Source organism: Neopsephotus bourkii, unplaced genomic scaffold (genome assembly GCF_033783945.1).
Source record: "Neopsephotus bourkii isolate Nb327-2 ecotype Australia unplaced genomic scaffold, CSIRO-AGI_Nbou_v1 NB_638, whole genome shotgun sequence".
NCBI lineage: Eukaryota > Metazoa > Chordata > Aves > Psittaciformes > Psittacidae > Neopsephotus > Neopsephotus bourkii.
In genome coordinates this window covers 536,059-560,890 of record NW_026901137.1, presented here as the reverse complement: position 1 = coordinate 560,890, position 24,832 = coordinate 536,059, and the positions used below count along the sequence as shown (strand labels likewise).

General features: G+C 36.7%; 1 protein-coding gene across 9 annotated transcripts in view; it reads left to right on the top strand.

Annotated features, from left to right (window-relative positions):
• PCLO (piccolo presynaptic cytomatrix protein) overlaps window positions 1-24,832 on the top strand; it is a 362,414-nt gene that overhangs the window by 204,156 nt on the left and 133,426 nt on the right. For all 9 annotated transcript variants that reach the window (XM_061352212.1, XM_061352216.1, XM_061352213.1 and 6 more), the window contains exons 7-9: window positions 3,203-5,408; window positions 10,810-10,958; window positions 17,528-17,609. In XM_061352212.1, coding sequence (XP_061208196.1) covers window positions 3,203-5,408; window positions 10,810-10,958; window positions 17,528-17,609 — 2,437 coding nt within the window. The remainder of the gene's footprint in view (window positions 1-3,202; window positions 5,409-10,809; window positions 10,959-17,527; window positions 17,610-24,832) is intronic.

Here is a 24,832-nt window from a genome sequence, read left to right as displayed (position 1 = left end):
TCAGCTCAGTAGTTTTTGTTACTCACTGTGATGTTATCTTGTCATTGAACTGCAAGACTGAGGAGTGCATTTTTCTCCTCTTTATTATGAAGAGATAGTTCTTCCTCAGTTCTTTAGTCTGTATTACTGGGGAGAACATATCTGTATCTTTATCTCCAGCAAAAGCTTTGGACTTATTTCAGTAAAGTCAGTTTTGCCTCAGAAGTGGATCTTATTGCCATTATGTCCATCCTGACAGGATGTCCCAGACTCGTGTAGAATTCTCACCATGTACAGGGGTCAGAAATAAACTAATAATGTTTGCAAGGTGGTCATGGTGAAACAAGAAGCAGAAAAAAACTACTTCTTGAGGTTTGCAGTCTGAATTTAGCCGGATAATTTGCTAAACACAGAATGACTTTGACAAATTAGTGAGGGTGGAAGGCTAGAAGCAAATGGTTAAGAATGAAGAAGATGGAAAATGTGATAAAACAGGGTAGAAAACTTCATGACTTATCTAGACAGGGAGCTTGCTAAAATCACCTGCGTGACATACAACATAAACTTTGACCAGTAACTGCAAAACCTAAGATTGCCTACCTGTATTTGATAGTTTTTTTTGGCTCCAGAATAGTCTTCTGAAGGTTTCTGCCCCATCTTTGGATGCTTTAAAGTATGTGTAACATTATACATGGGTTACAGGGACCAAAAATAATGGGGTAAGGCTAGGCAGCACAATTACTGCTTTCCACTCCCAATTCTTTGTGATAAAGATATTAGAATTTGGTGAAGATCACCCCTTACTTGTCTTTTTCTTTTTTCCTTGCTGATTAACAAATGCAACAAAATGCAAACCCTGAATTTAAAAGCTATTCTAAAATTACCGGTCAAAATACTGCAGTTGGAAATCTCTTCAGGCTACTAAAGCAATTCCCAGGTAACATGCTAATATGACTGATGCTGAGAATATCCAGGAAGAAGAAAAAAAGCACAATAAAAATACAAAAATGCATTTTTTTTTTTCTGAGTCCAATATAAAATCAAGTAAAAATAATTAAATCTTGCCTTTTGTGAGGATAGCAGCTAAGAACTAGAGGTTATCAGTACTTTTTCAAAAGCAAGTGGTACATCTTCCTGTACTATTAGTCTGAGTTTCTTTATATGTAGACAAAGATATAAAACCAAGATTTTTGTTTTGGTTTGTTTTTTTTTATAAAATGTATTTTAAGCTGATTCTGGGATTTATTCATCAGCTAATTAACTGTCACCTGAAAATAATAATTGCATATGTATTATAGACCTTTTAATGAGCGTGTTATTAATAGCTCTTCCCCCATACCAGTGACCATCTGTGACTGCTTCACCATCTGCGATTGCTCTTTCAGCTTGGGAGAGGGAAATAGCAATGGCATTGCACAGAATGTACAATATAAATTTTTAGTCAACCAGACCTACTGTAGATGATTAATTTGTCTTTGATTATGAGTACACACTGAACAAAAGAAAATTAGTTTCTTTGATTTGTTGGCACAACATGGGTTTGGGAAATGGCCACAGGAAGCTGAAATTAAATTGCATTTATTGAAATCTGAGACATGCAAAATTTGATGGAATTTAGATGAAGAGGATGAAAAGAGCTTAAATGACACTTGGAAAGGTAGTGAATGTTTCTTTAAAGTTCTATGACAAATGATGTGTTGATTATTGTGATTTGCTAAGGTTGGGAAACAGGAGTAGCAAAAGAGGGTTGTCAACACTTTGTAAAATCTTTCACCATTTCTTGATGACATATTAGAATAAATAGAGAAAATAGTGATTTATAAACTCCTAATTAAAATTAATCTTGTTAACTTTTTATCTAAGTGAAGTAGCATTTGTTTCAGAAGAAATCAAATATTTAATTAATAACAGTTAATGCTTGCTAAAGTGCCGGCCTTGCCTGCAGAGACAGAAGACTTCAGTTGGTTAATACTCTTTTTACTTTCCTTATTAAACTGTACTGAAGTGTTTCCATATTTTGCTATTAACACAGCTGCATTCCATGATAGCTGAGGTGATTTTTTTTTTAGTGTATGTGTATAGGTCAGTCTCTTTTCCTTTACTAAGGCAAAATTTGTAGGAAACTACTTGGTTGGTAGAATACCGTTTCAAAGTCATTTAAGTCCCACTGGGTAATGTAACTGCATTCTTTGTGGGCATAAATATATTAAAAAATAAAAAGAGCTTTTCAAAGCCAGTTGTAAATTAGGGTGCAATTTAGATTGCGTTTAACCAGTTGCAGTGTCTAGTTGATGGAGGGAGATAGGCACTTCCAAAAAATGACTCATCAGTCTAAGGTAAATACTTCCCCTAGATCAAGATGAATATCACACTTCCAACATTAACTGTAGGGAAGTCCAGACATCTGGACTGAACTAGGATCCTATATTTTTATGCTGCTTAACTTTTTTTTTAAAGTTTTAAAGTGTAGCATTGGAACTAGAACAAATTTCAGTTAAGAAAGTCTTCAGTGAACTCAAGAAAGTGCATAATAGCACTTTTGTAAAGGCAAGAATCTTCCCTGAAAATGTATCTATGTAGCAGCAGAGGTGAGGGAAAATTTACAGCATTGACCTAGAACTACCTGTTGTGTCAGATGTGTTGTCACCAGAAAGTCCTCCTTTGGTGTCTGGATTTCAGTATAAGTTGTAACTGCTTAGTATGCACTCAGTGTCTGGCTCAGAGACTTCTATTTGATTGTACAGATTGTACACATATTTAAATATGAATATATATATGTACATTTATAAATATACATATATTTTTCTATCAGATGTTATATAGAAGGAAGATGCATAGGCCTATGTTTATTCCTCTCCCACACTAACATGCACTGTACATGTTCATTTATAAACATATAAAAATAAAAAACTTTTTAATTGCAATCCATTCAGGTTCAGGAATATAAAGTAAACTTTTCAGTCTTAGGCTAAACAAAGTCTTAGTGTGTGGCACCCTTATTTTGTTAGATTGATTATATTCCTGATCTTTAGCATGTTGATGGTATTTTTTTAATGACATTTTCTGCTTCTTATCCAAAGATGACACAAGCTTTCCTCTCCATTAGAGAAAGTTCATGGTTAAGATATAAAGCCATACCATAAAAACCAAAAAAATTAAACCACTTATTAAATTGCCATCAAATTTCCAGAACAGTGATCCAGTCATGTTTCTTTTGTTGCAGACAAAAGTTTCTTCAAGCATAACTCCATCGGGCACTCAAAAGAAGGTGAAGAGGACTCTGCCCAACCCACCTCCAGAGGAAGCAACAGCAGGAACACAGTCGCCATATACTTCTGTGGGATCAGTTTCGCGGAGAAGGATTTGTAGGACCAACACTATGGCCAGAGCCAAAATTCTTCAGGACATAGACAGGGAATTGGATCTGGTTGAACGTGAATCAGCCAAGCTTAGGAAAAAGCAAGCAGAGCTAGATGAGGAGGAAAAAGAAATAGACGCCAAGCTGAGATACTTAGAAATGGGTATTAATAGGAGAAAAGAAGCCTTACTAAAAGAAAGAGAAAAGAGAGAGCGTGCCTATCTCCAAGGAGTAGCAGAAGAGCGTGATTATATGTCAGACAGTGAAGTTAATAATACGAGGTCAACCAGAATAGAAACTCAGCATGGCTTGGAAAGACCACGTACTGCACCCCAGACAGAATTTAACCAGTTTATGCCACCACAAACCCAGCCAGAAACACAGTTTGCCCCTGCTACAAGCCCATATGCTCAGTATCAGTATTCATCTCCTGCTCTGCCAACTCAAGCACCAACTCAGTTCACACAGCAATCACATTACCAACAGCAGCCTTTATATCACCAGCAGGTTTCACCCTATCAGACCCAGACAGCTTTCCAAACAGGAGCTACTATGTCCTATACTCCACAGGCCCAACCTCCACCATCACAACAGCCATCATATCAACTCCCATCACAGATGATGGTGATACAGCCGAAGCCCAGACAAACTACATTGTATTTGGAGCCTAAAATAACAACAAACTATGATGTAATTCGAAATCAGCCTCTCATGATAGCACCAGTTTCAACTGACAATAATTATGCAGTTTCCCAGCTGGGCAGTAAATACTCTACCTTGGACTTAAGGATAGGACTAGATGAGAGAAACAGCATAGCAAGCAGCCCTATATCAAGCATATCTGCAGATTCATTCTATGCAGATATAGACCACCACCATACGCCCCGAAATTACGTGCTGATTGATGATATAGGAGAACTTACTAAAGGAACAGGAGGACTTGGTTCCAGTTTTACCCTCCATGAGAAAGATCTGACCAAAACAGATCGACTGCTTCGCACAACTGAGGCCAGGAGAGCACAAGAAGTATCAGACTTCCTAGCACCACTGCAGAGTTCTTCTAGGTTACATTCCTATGTTAAAGCTGATGAAGATCCAATGGAGGACCCTTATGAGCTCAAACTTCTGAAACACCAGATAAAACAAGAGTTCCGTAGAGGTGCAGAAAGTCTTGATCATCTGGCTGGCCTGTCACAGTATTACCATGCAGAGGGCAGCTACAGGCATTTTCCAAAATCTGAGAAATACAGCATAGGCAGGCTTACCCTTGAGAAACAGGCTGCTAAGCAGCTCCCAGCAGCCCTCCTTTACCAGAAGCAATCAAAACACAAGAAAGCTTTGATAGACCCCAAACTAACAAAGTTTTCACCTATCCAAGAAAGCAGAGACCTTGAGCCTGACTACTCAAGCTATATGACTTCTAGCACTTCAACACTTGGGGGAATTACAACCAGGGCAAGGCTTCTTCAGGATGATATCACTTTTGGCCTTAGAAAAAACATCACTGACCAACAGAAATACATGGGGCCAGCACTGACTTCATCCATTGGAGCAGGCCTGGGGACTGCACTAGGTGCAACCATGAGATCCACGTTACAAGATGATTCAGACAAATCTTATAGCAGTGGTAGTAGATCTAGGCCCTCATCTAGACCATCCTCAGTGTATGGGCTTGATTTGTCATTGAAAAGGGATTCTTCCAGTTCTTCTTTAAGACTGAAAGCCCAGGAAGCTGAACCCTTAGATGTTTCCTTTAGCCATGCTGCACCTTCTGGAAGAACTAAACCCACCAGTCTACCTATTAGCCAAAGCAGGGGAAGGATCCCTATAGTAGCGCAGAACTCAGAGGAAGAGAGTCCACTAAGTCCTGTTGGCCAGCCTATGGGCATGGCAAGAGCAGCAGCTGGACCCTTGCCACCAATTTCTGCAGATACCAGGGACCAATTTGGATCGAGCCATTCATTACCTGAGGTCCAGCAACATATGAGGGAGGAGTCACGGACTCGAGGCTATGATCGAGATATAGCCTTCATCATGGATGACTTCCAGCATGCAATGTCAGACAGTGAAGGTAAATTAGGCCTCAGACTGGTATCTTACTATCATAATGCAAATCCTCATTTCTATGCATGTGTCTAATTTTTGTTATACTTCAGAGACTCATTCTTTTTTCTGTTCCTTGGTGCATCTTCTGTGTATCTATATTTTGGGGGTTTCATTTGTCTTGTTTATTTGATATTTTTTGTTTTTCCTTGAAATCAGTTTCTGGATGTCATTAAGCTACTCTAGCATGCTTACTATATTGCTGTTGATATGCTTACTCTTTGGTTTGCTTGTGGATTTTCCTTTTCACTTGTTGATGTTTACTTTTCTAAGAATGTTGTGTATAAATTTCCATTTACAATACAGACCCTACCATCAGTCTTTCTGTGGAGCCTTTTCCTGTGACTGTGGATCATTGAACTTATTTGCAATAATTTTTGTTGAGATTTGGAAATACTTTCCCAAATCTCTAAAAAGCTCTAGAAATTTTATTTGCATGAAATTTCATAATAGAATTCAAGAACTGATAGTTCCTTCTCCCGATGCATCATGTTAGATGTATGTTTATATAGAAATAGTATGTTCATTAAGTACATATTGTATGCTAGAACCATATAGAGCTTAACGTGATAGCAAAATTACATTCTAAGTATGGTTTGTTGAAAGCATCCAGTCACCTGAACTTCTGTGCATTCCGAATTGTGATGTAAGATAACTTGTTCTTTGGATGGTGCAAGACAATCTCATCCTTCAATAAACTTGCATAAAATCTTTTACTTCTAATGATGGATTATGCAGCACAGCTGGTTTTATATGCACCCCATACAACATGTCTGCCAAATAAGCACAAGAGTTTATCTCAGTTAGGTTTATGAAAGGGATCTTTCTGATGTATTATAAATGCAATTAAAAATGTTGCTTCTGAGTAAGTATAGCAGAATGTTAAAGCTGATATTGAGTACTAAATAACTGCAAAATATGTGTCAGTTTTGTTTGAGTCAGTTCAGATTTAATATATTCTAAATTGTTTAAAAATCATAAAGACAGTTTTAAAGAAAATGAAATTAAGATGTTCAAAATTGTATGCGCTCCCTTAACTTTTTCTTATATGTATTACTGCACAATAAAAGAGACTTTGCATGTGTTATATTGTCTGTAAATGGCAATGATTATCTCAAAAGACACATTTGCATGATTATGAAGTAGAAAGGTTTATTTTTCAGGTTTATATTAACCTCCATGTTCATTATTGCATTATGGCTTTTTTACATATGCTGAATTTTTCATAAGCATTACAAAACTGAATATATTTGCCTTCCTTGATACTACAATCTATTGAAGAGTTTTGTTCTGTAAGTTTCTTCTTTCTTAGATATTTACAACTCCATCATGAAGACTGTGTTTCAGGGAAGATTCAGGATCATCAGCTTTTTATCAGAAGCTTGAGTGTTTTTACTGTTCTTAAATTCTTAGCACAGAGTTCTGTAATTAAATCTGAAAGCAGTTGATGAACCCTATAAGCCACAATTCATACCCTTCTTAAATAAGTAGGTGTTACTTTGTCTCAACAATACTTGTCATCCTAGGTCACATTGTGAGACACAGGACTTTTCCTCCTGAAAACTTAAGGAAAACCAAACGGTACCCAAAAAAAAAAAAAATAAAAAAAAAATAAAAGCCTATTTGGTGCTATTCTGCCACAGATAAACAGGGCGTAGCAAATTCTATTTCAGTACTAGAGTGCATTATATTTATTGCATATTTGTACAAGGAATACATGTTACATTTTAGGTTGAATATGTTTTAGTTTTAAATTAGTCTCTGATTAGTTACAGTCTCTTAGAAGTACTCTAACTGAATTCACATGTTCATTATTAGAAGGAATGTCCCTGAATACCAGGGTTCCCACTTTTACAATATTTCTCTACTTTCTGTCAAGCTTTTGTTTCTTTACAAGTGTCTTATTTTTGCTCCATTTTATGTAAAGCCTTGGGAAATCAGCACACTTCATAGCATTATTTTCAAATATGCTGTATAATAGCAAGTAACTTGAATTGAGAAACACTCATATAATTTGGATGTAAGATACAAAAATCTTCCAAAGAAACAGTTACAGTTCTTCAGAAGGATATGACCTTCTTTTTTTCTGTATAGTACTTTGCTCTTAGTGTCCTGACAGTGGAAAACTCTTGCATGGTGTTGATGAGATTTCATTAAAAGAAATCAGTCTTAAGCGCTACCTTAGGAAACCTCTTCTTGTGCTAAAGCTTGAATTTTCATCTTTAGAGACTTCTAAAAACTAATGTAAGCCAAGATATTAAATTTTAATTGTTTTTCTTCAATTCAAATTGAGAGATATGCTTGACTTTTTGCTCAGTTTCTATAGTCACTTTCCATAATAAATACCAGAAGACAATAGAAACTTGGGACTTTGAGCCCAAAACTACTGTTTTTCACTAGGCACGCTTGCATACCACAACAAATCTTAAGACCATGCTTCAGCATCTAAGTCGTACCTGCAGTAGGATTCCAGACTTCAGCAGGTTAAAAAAACATTTTTAGTGTCAAAGAAGCACAGCATCCAGAGCTTCCCATTGAAAAGAGCTAGCATTTTGAGTTTTGAAACATAGTGTTTTCTCAGGGTTCCTAGTACCATGGAAGCTCTGATCCACCAAACAGCACTTTATTAACCCCATAGCTGCCACAGTTTCCAGAAAATATTAATTAATGTTGGATTGAACAAAAATTTTCAAGGATGCTGAAGCTCGTACTTGCTGCTGGTTAGCTGAGAAAATATAAAATGTACCCTTTTTCACCTAAAGGATTTTTTTTTCTTTTATATGCTAAATTGTCAATTCTACTTAAACAATTCTTCTAAATTTAGAAGTTTAAAATTGAGATATGAAGACATCAAGACACCAACACAGCTGACCCCTTGTAGTTTTTCGTCTGTGGGATCTAGAGTGATCACTATGAGTTCTCCGATCAAGTTTCTCTGTTTCCACAGCCTGGAGTTCAATCTCACCTTGTTAAACTGTGTGTGATTAACAGCAGGGGACCTTATTGACTCCAGCAGGAGTTTTTTACAGGTGCAACCATCTGTCTGCATATTGTTAGTCTCAGAAAAAAGGATGTATCCTGCAGGACTGTCAGTGATTCATCTTGGCTGTTCTCAAGTTTCTAGCTGAAACAAATCCTAGTGAATCAAGCCAAAACCAATTCTGTGTGCATGCATATGTGAGTGTGGTGTGTGTTTATATATTACAAAATAATAAAATACACCCCCCCCAATTTCATGTAAAATACGCACATTCATCAGACTTTGATAAAGAAGTTTGATAAAGGCTGGTCTGAAGTGCAACGTGGGATTCTATGTGTGCTAGCTTTTCAAAAGAAGAAATTCAGCAAAAGTTATTTTAACTGAACCAGAAGGAAGTGACAACTCGGCTAATGACACAGATTTTGATAGTCAGCATTAGTATTTGGGATCAGGAAAATGCATTAAGTTCTTCATGTAAGCCTCACTAAGAAGGTATGTCAGGATGAGTTATGAACCTGCCTGCTACTCACAGGCACTAGTCACAGTATCACAGTATCACAGTAGGTTAGAGATTGGAAGGGACCTCAAAAGATCATCTAATCCAATCCCCCTGCCGGAGCAGGAACACCTAGATAAGGTTACACAGGAACGTGTCCAGGCGGGTCTTGAATGTCTCCAAAGAAGGAGATTCCACAACCTCCCTGGGCAGCCTGTTCCAGTGTTCCGTCACCCTCACTGAGAAGAAGTTTCTTCTCAGGTTTAAGTGGAACCTCTTGTGCTCCAATTTGTACCCATAGTCAATTGGCATAAGTGTACAAAGCATAAAGGATTTGTGTATTAAATCATAATGGTTTATTGAGAGCAATTAATAACTTGCCAGACAAGCATCAACTTTTAATAAGTTTCTATTTAATTCATGTATGCTGATCTAAGTAATATTTTCAAACCATTTTGTATTACATTGAATTTATGCACAGTTAAGAAGGAAGAGACTGTATAACATCTGAACCAAGACTGAGAACTGTCCAAAGGCCTAATGTAATACAGAATGTTGTTTTAACCATATGCAAAATATTTTTTTTTTTTAAACTATGCATATATATTGATCCTTTTTGGGGGGGAAACCTAATAAAATAGTAGTGAAAACCCAGAAATTTTTATTTTTCTCCTGTTAAACATTTCCTAATTATTTGTTAGACCATCTAGATTATGTTTACTTTAACAACTAAAAACAGAAGTTTATGCACAGCACCGGTTTTCATTTTAAATTCTCTTCTGTGTCATGAAACAATTGTGTTCACTCATGTTACTATAGCAACAACTGACCTTATTTAAGGTTTGCAATTTTTGGTGGTTTTGATGAAACAAATATTTTCTTTCTCTGAATTCCAAATTTATCCTGCTTATTAAAGCATAAAATTAAAACTTTCATCACAGTCTAATTAAATGCACATTGTTTTGATTGTCACTGATGGCCAACATAGATAAAAATCTGTATATTGTATAGTGGAAATATTAAACACATAGTAGCTGATTCTGATCCAAATGGAGTGAAACCTGTCAATTCACCCAATCAGTATTGGTCATAAGTATGTGTATTTGCAAAACAGATTTCAGTGAAATGATATTACACACAAAAGTGTGTCTAACACAGTAGGTTTTATACAGGTTTAAATCTGTTCCAAGTATAAGCACATTAGTTTTACAGAATCATTGCAGAAAGAACATTCTGGCTAACTTTCCACACATAAAGGTTCATACTGCAATATCAGGGGATGGAATTCAAAATAAGAACACTTGCAATATTTCTGCTTTGAATTATAAAGAGTATAGATTTCTTCATGTCTTCTTTGTTTTGGGATACTGATTTTATAAAGGAGTCTCTGTTTTCTTATAAGTAGCTCTAGATTATTTCCAAAATATTTCGAACAATGTTCAGTTCAGAAGTTTGGAAATTGATGGAGATTGGGTTTGAGGGTTGGTTTTGGGGTTTTGTTGTTTTTTTGGGGGGTTGGTTTGATTTTTTTTCCCCTTAGCCTACTGCAAAGTAACTAATTTGACTCATTTCTTTCATCAAACATTTTAGAGATGTGTGAAATCTGCAGTGTGTTAATCAGCTGCCAGAAGGAAGGAAAAGGCTATAGCACTGAGCAGTGGGTTTCTTCTGGTATTAAATACCATAGTTTTGACAGAAACAGAACCTTCTCTCTTTGCTGTATCACTTACACCTAAATTATGCCTGAGTTCAATGTCTCAAGTCTCGCCTGTAACTTTGCTTTAGCTGCATGGCCGATTGGTGACCACTATGCATGTTTGCTATGCACAATGCACATTATTGCCTATGCCAACCACTGGATCAGAACATTTGACCTGTCCTTGGTTTTCAAAGCCTATCATCTCCGTCGTGAAGAAACAGATTGGTTTGACAAGCCCAGGGAGTCTCGTTTGGAGAATGGACATCCCCTTGACAGAAGGCTGCCAGAGAAGTTGTCCCACTCTCGACCACCAAGTCAACACCAAGATCAAATAAGCTGTCAAGTAAGCCATGCCTTTGCTTTTATGAAAGTTTGACAATTTAATCATGCTGTACAAGTGTAGGGACTACAGGTTTAATCAAATTCCAGCTGCATTCAACTGAAGTGCTGTTGAACCTGTGTTTGTCATCACTACTTGATCATAAAATTAGAGTCTACAATTTGTCTACAATTCAGTATTAATTTGCAGGTTGTCCTTTGATTTTTTAAACATAGCTGAAAGCAGTAAATCTGCTAACCAGAACTATCTATACATTCAATATTCCTATTAAAAAAAAAAAAAGTAACAGTCCCATTTTACCTTACCAGCTTTATCCCATCCAAATTCAAACATTTCTTTTAGTAGTTTAAGGAAGAGGGTTGCTATATCTTGCTGACACTCATTCCCACTTTTAGATAATCATTATAATCCCAGTGTTCTGTGATCTATTACTGAATAAATCAGCAGGACTTTATCAATCTAATAATTAGAATGTTTCATTTATTACAGTAATAACTAAAAAATACCATATTACTCTTTTCAAGATTGCTGACTTTGAAGTCTAGGTCACTTTAGCACACCATGACATTTCTTCTTTTTATTAATGAAGCTTATATATTTCAGATCTTTAAGGTCTTCACTTGATTGTTGCAATTATCATTTTACACTCTATTTTCCATGAAATGCAATGGATGCAAGAGAAGGTATTACATAACCGTTTTGTGGTACTTAATAGCTTATATTGCTTGTGTTAATTCCTCAGATAACATAGAAACAGGACTATCATGTTGTTATGCAACCTTCAAAACTTTTTTGCTGGTGAGGATTTTTAATGACATTTGGCAATAGAATATAGGTTTTATGAAGCAAGGATGTGGATTTTTGTGAAGTAAACACTCAGATATCTTGCAATGCAAGATGTCCTTTGTTTTTATCTTCCCCTCTTTTCCTATCTCCAGTTTAGCATATTCAGATTTGCACAGCCTAGGCTGCACTGAGTCTATTTCATGTTGAGAAAGAGAGTTTTACGAATTTTGCAAGTATCTATTCAAATAATTCACTCTATAAGACAATTTTATTGCAGGATAAAGGATATTTTAGAGTCTTCGCAGCTTTTAATGTCACTGTCAATAGACAAAAGCTGTCTATCTGAGCACTTAAATCCTCATAAGAAACTTACATTATTCTGACCATACATTATTGTATTTGGCCACTACAGTGTCATGAGGTAAAATTAAAAATTTCCCTTGAAAATGTTTTTGGGGTTTTTTTTTGTTTGTTTGCTTTTTTTCCCAAAATGGTTACTGTTATCATGAGCTCTGTGATATGGAGGTGCTTGATAAAACTTATTTAATTTTCACAACTTCAGAGCTTTTCTCCTGGGAAACAGTAACTGATTCTGTATGGTACTGTGTAAAGTCTCTGCAGAAGAAAATTGTTGTGGAAGGAGAAGCTTTACAACAGTTCCATCCTCATCTGTTTCCATCCTGGTTAGCTACTGTCATTCACCCACTGGTATAAAATAGTATCAGCGTGTCTGCAGAAGGGAGAAATACCAGGTCTCGCCAACTCTGCATCATCTGCTTTGTCAAAATGTTACTCAGAGCTTGTGTATATTAAATATCTTCAGTAAACATATATTTTGAGATAACTTAAAAAAAATAAACCCAACTATTACCAGATAGATCCAGAAACTGAATTACTTTAAGACAAGAGAAAAAGGGTCAGGGCTGTTTCAGAGAGTTTCATTAGCTCCACACTAAATTCTGAAAGTAAAAAACTTGGCAATAAAAGCAAGTAAATCAGAATTAACATCTCTATTTTTTACCATTCATGTTAAAGCTCTCAAGAAAAGTTATTTTCAGGCCAATGAGTGTGCTGAGGTCAACTCTTCCTAAAGGCTTTACTGCCTCTTCTGTAACATAAAAGTTACTGAATTCACTGTCCCGTGACTCCTGCCTGTATCCACAACTCAGTTCTGCAGAGAGCTGTGGTGTCCAAGTATAATGTAATGTCTGGATTCTACATCCAGACCATCTGAACAGGTCCACCTTATCCCAGAACTTTCTCTGTCAAGAGGCTTTCCTGAAATCAGTTTGAAGGATGATTTCCTAGTTAGCATAACAATTAAGCCATTGCTACTCCTTTAATATCCCATACTAAGCATAAACCAGCTACAAAAGGAAGTATTTGCATCAGTTGTACTAATCTGCTTCTAAGGTATCAGTCCATGTTTCCAAACATGGAAACACATTTATTGACTGTAAATTTGCCATTTGTATTTTATCCTTTGTAAAAAATGTATTTTACTAACCACTAAGATATTTGCATTCCAGAAGGTTTTGTTTTACATGTGTGAAATATCAATTTTCTTACTACATGAAATCAGAACTGCTTATCCCAGAGAGCTTGTGCAACTAAAGGTAATAAATAAAGCACAGCCCTGTACTTTTGGAGCAAGTATGCAATGGAGTGACAAGCCTGAATTTCCAGGTGTTATATAACCTAGTGGATTATGTGCACATACTCTACTATCCATATTAAATTTGTTTCTATAGCAACTTCTCTGGAGCTACACAGTATTCTTAAATCACATTAAATTGCAGCGCAGTTTAGTATCTTAATAGCTGTTTCCCAATATAGTGATACTGAACTGCTTGCCTAAGGAGGATAAACATGGTTTAAACCTAATCAATACATAATCTATTGCAGGTTTATCACTGATTTCCTGTTGACCTCAACACTTTGCTTAGTCACTGCCAGTTGACTAGCAACTTCTTTAAACCTCCAATCAGGAAAGCTTTTTTTGTTATTATTTTCTGTGAAAATCATTTTACATCTTGAACTAAACTGACTAACAGGTTGGAAGGAACAGTAGGAGGAGGTGTCAGGGGAGTAAGATATCATTACAAGGAGACAGACAATGAGAGTGTATTAACAGGAGAGAAGTAGCTTCACTGTGAGGGTTTTTAAATATAGAACTGCCAGTGATCATAAGTGGGACATTTTAATAAATAATAAAAACCCAGACTCATCATAATACCAGTGTATTGTCAACAGTTCACTTTGGCAACAGTTTCCAAATAACAAAAAGAAGGCAATAACTCTAAAGATACAACCTTTTGAATGTTAATCCCCATTTCTAAAGGCCTTCAAAAAATAAATGCTCATCTTGGTTCATGGGTCCATACCATTCCCTTGAAATTTAATCTGTGCCTTTCTAGGGGCACTTCAGTATTAAAGATTATGAAAAAATGGGTCATGAGGTGAGCAGTGGGGTTAAAGTGAGAAAACATGGTTTATGATAGAGAGCCAGAATTCTACCTGCAATGTTCCACATTCTTTAAATCCATCCTGCTTAGTTTTGACTGCTTTCCAGCTACCAAGGAAATTTCATTCCTGTTTGTAGTATACTGGTTTCTCTCTTTGAGCTTGGAGGGAGAAGGCATTTTCAGATTCTGTAGAAATATGATGAGAAATGGGACATTTCCAAATTTACTGTAAATGATAAAATACCTAATCTAATAAGATTAGACGCTCCCTCACTGTAATTCAAGACAGAATTTAGCAGGCCGTTTCTCATATTTGGTCACTCAGAAATGTTGTTCTCACTGCATGCCAGAATGACTTCTAAATCAAAAGTCAAGAGTTCTGTACTGATTGAATTGCAGAAGCAAAGGCCACTCTGCAACTGATTAATGAGCAGGAACATTGTATTTGTTAAGCTTTTCTTTAATGCTTCTTTTGCAAAATGTCTGAATCATCAGGGAATCTATCAGGAAAGATAACTGTCTACCTTTAGGATTCCTATAGAACTTGACATTCGTGCTTTGCACAGAGGACATGATGGAGTGATTCAAAGGGGCAGGATTAATTTAGTGATGGAATTCTTGATGCCCACTTCCACAGGTCTTGTACTCTCATACAAGTACCTATGATACTCAGAAATTAAATAAGTAATGTGTAACACATCATCTTGACATCTTGTTCCTGGATACCTAACTCAGGTAAATTTTCCCTTGAAGACTGTATTTCCTAAAGGACTACAACCAGGAGCAGCTGCTGAGATTTACCTTATGAGGCCCTGTATAATATGCTGGTGGAAGAGGAGGTGCAACACCATTTAAAACCAGAAATTACTGCGGCTTTGATGACCTGATCCAGAGACCATTTAATATATTATAGCTGGTACTGTGAACTTTGCCCAGAATACTAAAATGCACTTTATGCATTTTATCTCTTAAATACAGGACTAAAGAAATTTATTCTTCCTAATTGTCCTCCTTACCTAATAAAGTTTCATTATATGAGTCTTCTATAGAGTTTCCTTTTCAGACAAAATATGTAAAGACAATGAAGGGAAACTAAAGTGCAAGTTTAAACTGTTTTTCTGTAATAATGTTAGAAAACCTCAGCACATTTATTTGCCATTCATTCCAACTCTTGGAGGGGCTTTGATCTAACTCATAACATGAGAAACATAACCAGAGCTTAAATTCCTGGAGGAAAAACTTTATACTCATTTAACTCACTGGGATGAAACTGCCAAGGGCCTACTGAGTAGCCAGCTGAATAGTCAGATAGAAGGGCCTCCTGGCATATATCCAGGAGAAGAGAATTCAGCTTTAGTGAAAGTTAGATGTGTACAACTGGAAACACAAAATATTTTGTGTTCTAAAGGTTTTCAAATATACTACTAAATTATCCAGAAAAAAAATGTAACTATTCTTCTTTTCAGTATCTGTTTACAGCAGCCATGTTTTTTTCCATTTATTCTGCCACTTTTAGACACATAACGTTCTGAAGGTAAACACCTAATGAAATGTTCAGTTTAAATACTGATTCCCACTGACAATAAAAAATAAAATACTACCCTGGATGCTAATAAACTTTAATACTTTTATTCATACCTATCCTAATCACCAAAATTTACCATAAAATGATGGAAGTGAAAGTAATGAGGAAGTAATAGACTAAAGTAGGAGACTGTCTATATTTTCTGAAATATTTGTCAGCAATCATGCACAATATAACATTGAAAATTCTTGGATTATTATTTATGCTGAAACCAAATCTTGCTAAAGATAGATAAGATACAGCAGTTAAAAACAATGTGAAGTTTGTGACCTGCAGTGTTCTTCAGTTAAATTGAACTGCTCCCGCCAAAATAGATCTGAGCTAAGGATCTGTTCAAATGTGTTCATGTGCTTCTCTTCAGTTACATTATTTTGTATTTATTTTTATTTAATTAAAAATAAAATTAGATGCATTCTTCCAGATATTTTACAATTGTGTGTAAGCTACATGTGGCAAATACATTATTTTTGCTGTTAAATTACACTCGCTGGGTTTCTGACAATGTCATTAGAAACATGACAGTGTCTCTATGCATTAATAAGCATGGAAGTCTCATGGCACTTCATATGCTTCTGGCAATATTAGACCAAATGTTCTGGCAAAATTCAGTGATAAATCCTGAAGTCTGTCATGTCTTGTGTTCTGATTTATTCTGGAGTACACATCCACTATCAAATCCATGATCTCTTTAATGTCTAAGATTAATTACAGTCAATACTGCTCTCAGTCTGTTATGGGAGGATTTCAGCCTTCTAGAGACAATGTCATCCATTGATAAGAAGATGAATTACCACAATAGATGTTTAAACTCTCCTGTTCACTGTAGGATTAAGCTAAAGAGTCACTTGACTTTCTACCCCTCCCATCACTTCTGTGTGCTATCCACTAACATCATAAACACTCTAGGGCAAAAGCTGGGTTTGAAGTGCTTAGTTCAGGAGGAGCTTAATCTCTTTAAGTGCTACTTAAATATAAATAATAGTAATAAACTCTTGGCACAGAATGCTGATACACTCAGACAGCTACATTGCCATGCTGATTAATATTGTCCCACTGGCTCCTTGAATCTGGCTCCCCGACATGGTCCTTCTTGTGCCATTGTCACAGGTCAGTTGGGATCATCCCAGCTGGAAACGCGGCTCTTCAGTGCATGTTGTGGAGTTGCATTGCTTTCAGCTTTCGCACTTTCCAGTATCAGCCCAAGTAAACGTTGTAAATTTTCATGTAAAATGTAATCCTGACAGTTTTAGGTTGGGTCTTTCAAAAAGCTTTTGAAATTTGATAACAGGAGGTACATTGGAATATGTGGGCTTGCTGAAACTAAAGCAGTGAATTGTGGCTGTGTACACATTCAACCACCTTTTTGTTTAGGTTTATATGAATAGGATTTTATAATGATTACAGAAGTTATGTTTAATTTCATTATTCTCTTGAACATTGCTTGAGCAAAGGACTAATGTTGATTTACAGAAAACAGCGTCAACCTTCTAGTTATTAGGAAGTAAAAATCAGAACTGAAGCTACATTTAAAATTAAGCTAACATTCATTAGCCTGCAGAAGGATTTTGCAGTCTGACAAGCACCTTGAAACCTGGGGGACTGTTTGAATTGCGAAGTTGTAATATTTCCCTGGGTGAAATAAGTGTGTTCACTTGTTTCTGTTTCAACATTCTAAAAATATTGATACAATTGATGTTGGTTTATCTTTTTATGACATGCACATTTGTGTTCCTCAGATAAATGGGAAACCCCTGCAGTACATTTTCCCTCATGCAAGGCTCAAACTGCTGAGAGACCCAAAGGATCACACAGTTTCAGGTAAAAAACAAGAACCCTTTACGAGACATAATAATTGATTTGATTAGCATGAATCATGCAAAAGATTTCCAGTATTAAAAATAGTTCCTGTGTAATATCAGCAGGAAATTCAGTCGTCATTTCAGATCTTGCTGGTTGGTTATAACAGAAAGCAGCAATGCAGAAAAAAGGTCACAACATCTGTTCAAAATACATAAGCTATATAGACATGAAAAACAGAGGGAAAATCTGTTGTGTTATACATACGAGCAGTCTGTGTTGCTGTTGCTTTTTACATAACATGATATTCTCTGTATGAGAAGTTTCTGTAAAACAGGCTTGTGTAGGTGTTCAACATGCACAGAATCGAGAATTTTATTCTTTCTGTACTGGAACTTCTCTACTGAGGAGGGGGTAGAAGAGCAATCAGATCCCTTTTTTCTGTGCTATCTTCACATGGAGACATTTATCACAGGACTTCAGATTTATTCTCTCATCCCTAATGCTAACACAAGTGTTCGTGTAAGTCTGAGTCTTCTTGCAAATAGATGAAAATGGCAAAGGTTATATTCATTCACCTCCTGGACTCTGAGCAGGGACACAGTGTGATGTTTTCACATATCACACTAGAAAAGGCTGCCACTTCCAAGGTCTAGCACAGGTAAGGTCTGTCTGCCTGAGCTTTTGGGGTTTAACTCTTTCTCACATCTAATACTGGTAAGGAACTCAGAGGTTTTTTAATATGCTGTTTGTTTTCTTTCAGAGGTGCATGCTTTGTCCTGAAGCTGTCAGGCTTTCTTTTAACTCACTTAAAAAATTCTAAGGGTTTGTTTCAAACTGTTCCTGCCTAGAAGTAGTTACCAACTGCCAGCTCTGTTATTCCCTAGAGCATTAAGGAGAAAGTGGCACAAACTTACTTGAATTGCTAAATACTGATTTCACAGGGTTTCTGGCAGTAAAATCTTCCATCTCCAGTATCTGCCTCATATTTAGGGTGTTAAACAAATGTTCTCTGTATATTAGGAGGTATTTTCTTGCTAGTCAGCCTAACACCCACTGATGATTCCAAGATACAGAGAGACCCCTCCGCCCATCCATCACAGCCTAAGAGCAGCCACTGGGTCCACTGTTGTGTCAGCCTCCACTGCTTCAGGGCCCTTGCAGTTCAGAGTGGCTTCTTGGCATCCCAGTGTAGGTCCTTGCCCTGCAGGACAGTGAGTAATGCTGTGATCCAAGCTGCTCTTTTACTCAAGTTCAAGTGGAAAAACAACCACACAACTGTGTATAGCTCATGATTTATTTTACTGAAGGACTGCTCTTCTATGTAAAGTTATTTACCTTTGTGCAATGTGGAATGCCTGTTCCAAATTCTCCACCAGCTCTTTGCTGGTAACCATGGCAACATAGTGTGCATCAGGGTAAATGCCTTGTAAGCAATGTCTGGAAAACCAAGGTGTAGATATTGACTTCCCATTTACAAATTCCCTGCACAACATGCCATCACATAGGATCAAGTATTTACTCAGGATCCTGCTAAGGTTCCATAACCCACAATGAGATTGCTCACTGCTGTAGCTATGTTATGTTCTACCTAAATTCTAATTGGAGTAAACAAGCTTGGCTATTGGTCTACAAGCTGCAATCATACTTTTGGGTTTTAGTCCAGAGCACCCTTGCATACCTGCAGTCATACATCTGTATGATGCACATACAGATTTTTCTACAAATATGAAAAGGCTTAAATGCAGATTGCGCAGAAAAGAGCCAAAGCTGGCATAGGGTACCAAGGAGTATCTGAACCAGAAGAAACTGTACTTTTCACTCTTGATTTTGTACCTCTGTTCTTCCTCCTTCTCTCAGGTGTCTGAAGGATTAAAGTACCAGAAATACTCTTTAACTGTGCAGTGCTTTCTAATTAGCCTTCAGCTTTCCAAATGACCTTTCCAGAACCAAACATGTTTTATTTCACTTTTTAAAAAATTGACTTTTGGTTTAACATTATCTGCAAACTAATAGCAAGTATCTTTGTGTATTAACCAGAGGCATACTTAGAAATCTATTATGCAGTGAAAGTTACTTAAAATATTGGTAGATGAAACAATTTATACTCATGCCACCATAGCAACCTCACTACAAGATTATTGGACATTCATCTAGATGCCATGGTTGGTTGTTAGGCTGGCTGGTTTCTTTCTGTTCCTTTGTTTCTTTGTTTCTTCCCTTCCTCTGCTTTTTTCCTCTCCTTCTCTTTCTTATCAAGAGTACCAAAATGAAGTATTGAGTAATTTTAATTGTTTGCCTTATAATTGCTGCATAGGCACAGGAAGAGTGTATGTTAAAAAACTCAGCCATCCTCAATAAAACTCACATGGGGAATCATATCACTGAGAGAACAGCCAGTCACTGGCTGGGTGACAATGGGAGTCTCTGTTGCAACCATCCTTTCAGTAGCATCTTGTATCAGACAAGACTCCCTGAGCTGTTGTGTTGCTGGAGTCTTATCATCTGGGCTTTGGTCCTAGGGGACCACAACAGCATATGCATCATCAGTTGTCTCTGATTATCTTATGGTAGGTACAAAACATCCTCTGTCTTAGCTATGCACAGAAGCCTGCCTTATGTGATCATTTCTGCATATGCAAGAACAGTTTCTACTGGTGATTTAAACGATGTGCAGTTTGGTCATTTCAGCAGCAGGAGCTGCCTGGGGAGTTGCCTGAGACTGACAGGTTCTCTTCTCAGGGAATTGCTGAACATGTCTTACATATACAAATAGTGTACCTTAACTGGCATATGCGCAGCACAACCTACATGGGGATATCTCCCAAACTGTCCGCAGTTCCCACTAACTCCTGGAAACTGTTGATCTGCTTCCTTGCTAGGAAGCTAGCCAGGCCAGTGGTTCCGACCATCAGCACACCTCACTAGGGAGTCCTAGGCCAGCACAACTATAGGGCAAGGTTGAACTTCATCCTAACATCACCATTATAATTTGAATTCCGTAGATCTCATCACATATTTACCATAATGGAGGTTACTACTTGATTATGGATCTAGAAACTGTCACATTATGAATATCAGTTATAAGAGCAGTCCCAAAGAATTTAAAATTCAGGCTGTATCACTACATATTACGTGCACATGCATTCCGTTTATTTGCTTTCTTAATTAATGAAAACTGTCTCTGAGGTACAGATGCCTTTGATGTCTCTTACATAGTCTGGCATAATTTTGCACACAAAAAAAAACATTTACTGCAAATTTTAGCATATGAATGAGGTGTTTAAAAAATGAGGAACCAGGCCAAAATTTTGATGGCAAGAGAATAGCTCTGAATGAAAAATAGATGTGTACTTACTAGCTGGCCTCTTTCTTAAGGGTTCTTGTTTCTTTAGCATATGCCATCATCTGAACTCTCAGCTCTTCTAATCGAGGTATGCAATGTCCCTGTCTCAGGCAATGGTGGTAGATGTGGCGAATTGCCAAGATTTTCTCTATGAAGATTAACTGATAATTTGCAATTATATTGTTTTTAAAGAACTGGCATCATGATTATTTTGATCCAAAGCAATGATGGCAGTGATCAATTAATGATAATATAGCAGTATTTAATGCTCCAGAAACTCACTGTTTCTTTTCACTGAGAATGCCATGTTCCTTTTGGATCATGTAGAGTAGCAGCATAAGCAGTTTTATACTGCCAGTAATTTTTCTTCTGTTTTTTAACATGTCATCATAATTATATTTGAAAAAGTGAAGTGAAGACTTGGGTATTGAAGTTAATGGAAGCATTGGCAATACCTTTGGAATGCTGCAAAAATAAAAACTTAACATTGAGTTGTTCCTGATCAGAAAGCTCTTTAGGTGCACTGGTTGAAAACCCAACAAGGTAGACACATCTCAGTAGGAATATAGTCACAATGAGGGCACTCAGTTAAAGGCAGTGTTTGCTGCTTTGCCTTACTAAGGCTGAGTCACAAGTAATTCCTCCTTTTCCAAAGGTAGGATATTCTGTGGTTTAGCAAAATGTACCTCTGAGCAGCCAGACTGCCCATTTTGTGGCACATTCTCTTCAATTCTGGTGGAAAAAAAAAATAGGCAAAGAAGCAATTCAGAAAAAGCTGTGAACATTATAGTGGAGTAAAGAAGAGAATTAGGCTGTGGGCAGAAGACTGCATCTCTAATCTTCACTTCAGCAGTGATGTCAGTGAAACTGCTAAGAGGATGACATGGTAGATGTAACAGTGCACACACGTCAGAGCTGCCTCATACTCTCCATAAGGATTATTAATTCCTGCACACAACACTACACTTCTGCATTATGCCAGCTCATGGGTTACTTATCCAGAGAGAGGGGAAAAGTATTTGAAATTTTCCTATATCAAGCCCTCACTGCTGTAGGGAAAATAACACTATATATTTATTGTTCTTTCAGCTGTGAGCTCTTCAAATACAGATCTTACAGCAACATGCTGAAGTGCAGTGCATATGTGATTATTAATCAATTAAAAAAACACATTGAATATAATTACAGCCTGTGTTGAGTATGATATAGCAATGGCAGAGGGCAAGAAGTGTAACCCACCTCTTGCTCTCATACTCTTTTCTTAGAGGTTTACTTACCCTTTCTCTTTGGTTTACTGGTGTGAAGACTGAGATAATACTTTGCACACAAGAATAATACCCCCACTCTGACACTCACGTGTCACTGAGGAAGAATTTAATCCTTAATTAATGGCCATCATTCCCTCAAACACGCTTTATCAGACATGTGGCATAGAAGGTAAAACCCCGCAAACAGAAAGGGACAGCTGTTACAGCGAAGCAACATCAAGTGAAGTCATATGGCAGTGAGGACATGAATGGAAGTAAAGGGAAGGAGTGATGTCTGCTTGTGTCTTTACAACAATATTCGATTTTTCATACCATTCAGCTTTCCTAAATTAAAAAAAAAAAAAAACCCAACCAAAACCACATTTTTTGTATTTGTTAGAAACAGTTTTGTAGAGATACAGACCATATATTCCATATTCATGTCTTCTCTCTACATTAACTTAATTTGAAAATCACTAGTGTGTGTATTTAAAATACTTTCTATTAACCCTTTTTGGCAGCTCGGCTGTTATGCATTTTTCACTGTATGAACATCTGTTGAAGGGTATGTAATAAGGTCTGAAGATGAGTGCAGATAATTGAGAGGGCAATGTGTCTACTGATTATAAAGGTTCAGTTGGTTTTCATAGCTCTCATGCAGAAAAGGCTGCAGAAACAGATCACTGTAACACTGAATGTTAGAATTACATCTGGCCCCCATGTTCCCATGAAAAGCTATGAGGAAAGCTGGCAATTAAGACTGAGATTCACAGAAGCCAAATCAGTAAACTCTCTGTTTTGGACATAAGTAATTCAGGTCAGCACTTTCTCATGAAGAACTAGAAGACATTCAGGGACACAGATCATTGGTGAAACAATTTGTCAAGGATATTTAAAAAAGTTCATAATGCAGAAATGTCAATTTAAGGTTTCACTTGACAGGTGAGGCATAAATTATCGTAATGACTCTCAGAGGAAAACAAAGACCCCGTGCTCTCTTCATACTGGCTATCAAAAATATGCCTTGGTTTATTAATTACACTAGAATGAGGCAGTTGCAAAAGTTAATTAATAGAAGGTTGAAATAGTTTAAATAAACCACCTTTTGGATATGGCTGTTTTCCTCTATTAATTATAAAGGGAGCATGAGGTGACTAACTTAGCAGTTGTTTTGTGGAGATCTTAAATTAGATGAGATTAACAGGTACGGCTTGTGTGCATAGAAGCTATAGGTCAAAAGACTTGTAGAGGACTGATTGTCTAAAGAACCACATTGCCCCTCATCATCAAGAGACAAATTCCTGTTTGAGTTGGATGCGCTTTCCAGAGCAGGTTACTTGAACAGTTTGAGAATGATTGCCTTCCATTTACTATTTACTTAATCCCATATTTGCACAGGTCTTTGAAGTGCATTAGTTGTATACTCGCAGGCAATCTGGATGCAGGATGATTAAGGTTAGGATGCTCTGATTCTGCAGGTCGCTGACTCAAAGAAAATATTCCTCATGGGCTGGTAGGGTGCTCTGAGGTTCTGATTGTCTCATAGCATCATTGCTGAGCTAACTAAGGTGCAGCATTTGTCAGGTGAAGTCTCTGTTCTTCATTATTTCTGATTTTTTTTTAAACTGTAGTATTGTTTACAGATAATATGCACTCAGTGCCTACGTGTTTGTTTGCTGATTTATTGCGGTAAAAAATAGTTGAGGGAGAGAGGTTGTCAGCAAAATTTTGTTTCAATAACCTAAAGTTTTCCAGAAACTGTTCTCGTTCCTGAATAAATCTCTTCATCAAGAAATGGAGTGAAGCTGATAGTAGATGTCAAGCCTGATGAAGCCAGTCTAAGGACAGGCATCCCAAAACTACATGAATTTCCTCCTACACACACACACACACACACACACACACACAAAATAACAGCCTCCGCTTAGTCACTTCATTACACATTTTTTCTAAAAGTGGTACAATTTAAGGAGTCAAAAGTGTAAGATACATCAAAGTGCTAATTTTCATGTTAGATTAGAAATGGTCTGTTTTATGTAAAAAAAGATTTTTATTTTGCTGCTTGTTGTCTTGGAGAGCAGTAGTCACTGGCTTGAGAATGTACCATTTTCTCAGAAAAGAATGAAAATTTCCTTCATTTGACAGCTTCTTCTAGTGGGTAGAAAAATGTATCATATTCTCTTGGTACAGAAGTGAAGACTGCAGTGTTTAAAGGAACAAGCTAGGCAGATAAATAAATTACATTTACCCCTGTCACAAAGCCCCTTCATTTTGAAGGGCTAATTTCAACAAACAGCAAACTGACTAGTAAATTACTATACACTTTATTCATATACTGTTTTCCTTTTTAGTAGCTGAGTTATTATAAGAAATATTCATTTTGTGTGAGACATCAAATGAGTATATCACAAATAAGATATGGCATGCCAAGTCTCCTGAGGTTTATACCTATTCTTTAAAAAAAAAGAAAAGCAACTAAAAATCACTTTGTCAACTCCCCCAGTTTAAAATGTGGAAAAGTTATTTTTCTATGTTACTTACTTCTTTCCTTTATTTTATTATTATTATTATATTACAAGCCTAAACTGGGCACAATAGAAGTAACTTCGTTACTTAAAAACACAGTTTAAAGCAAATTTAAATGATAAATC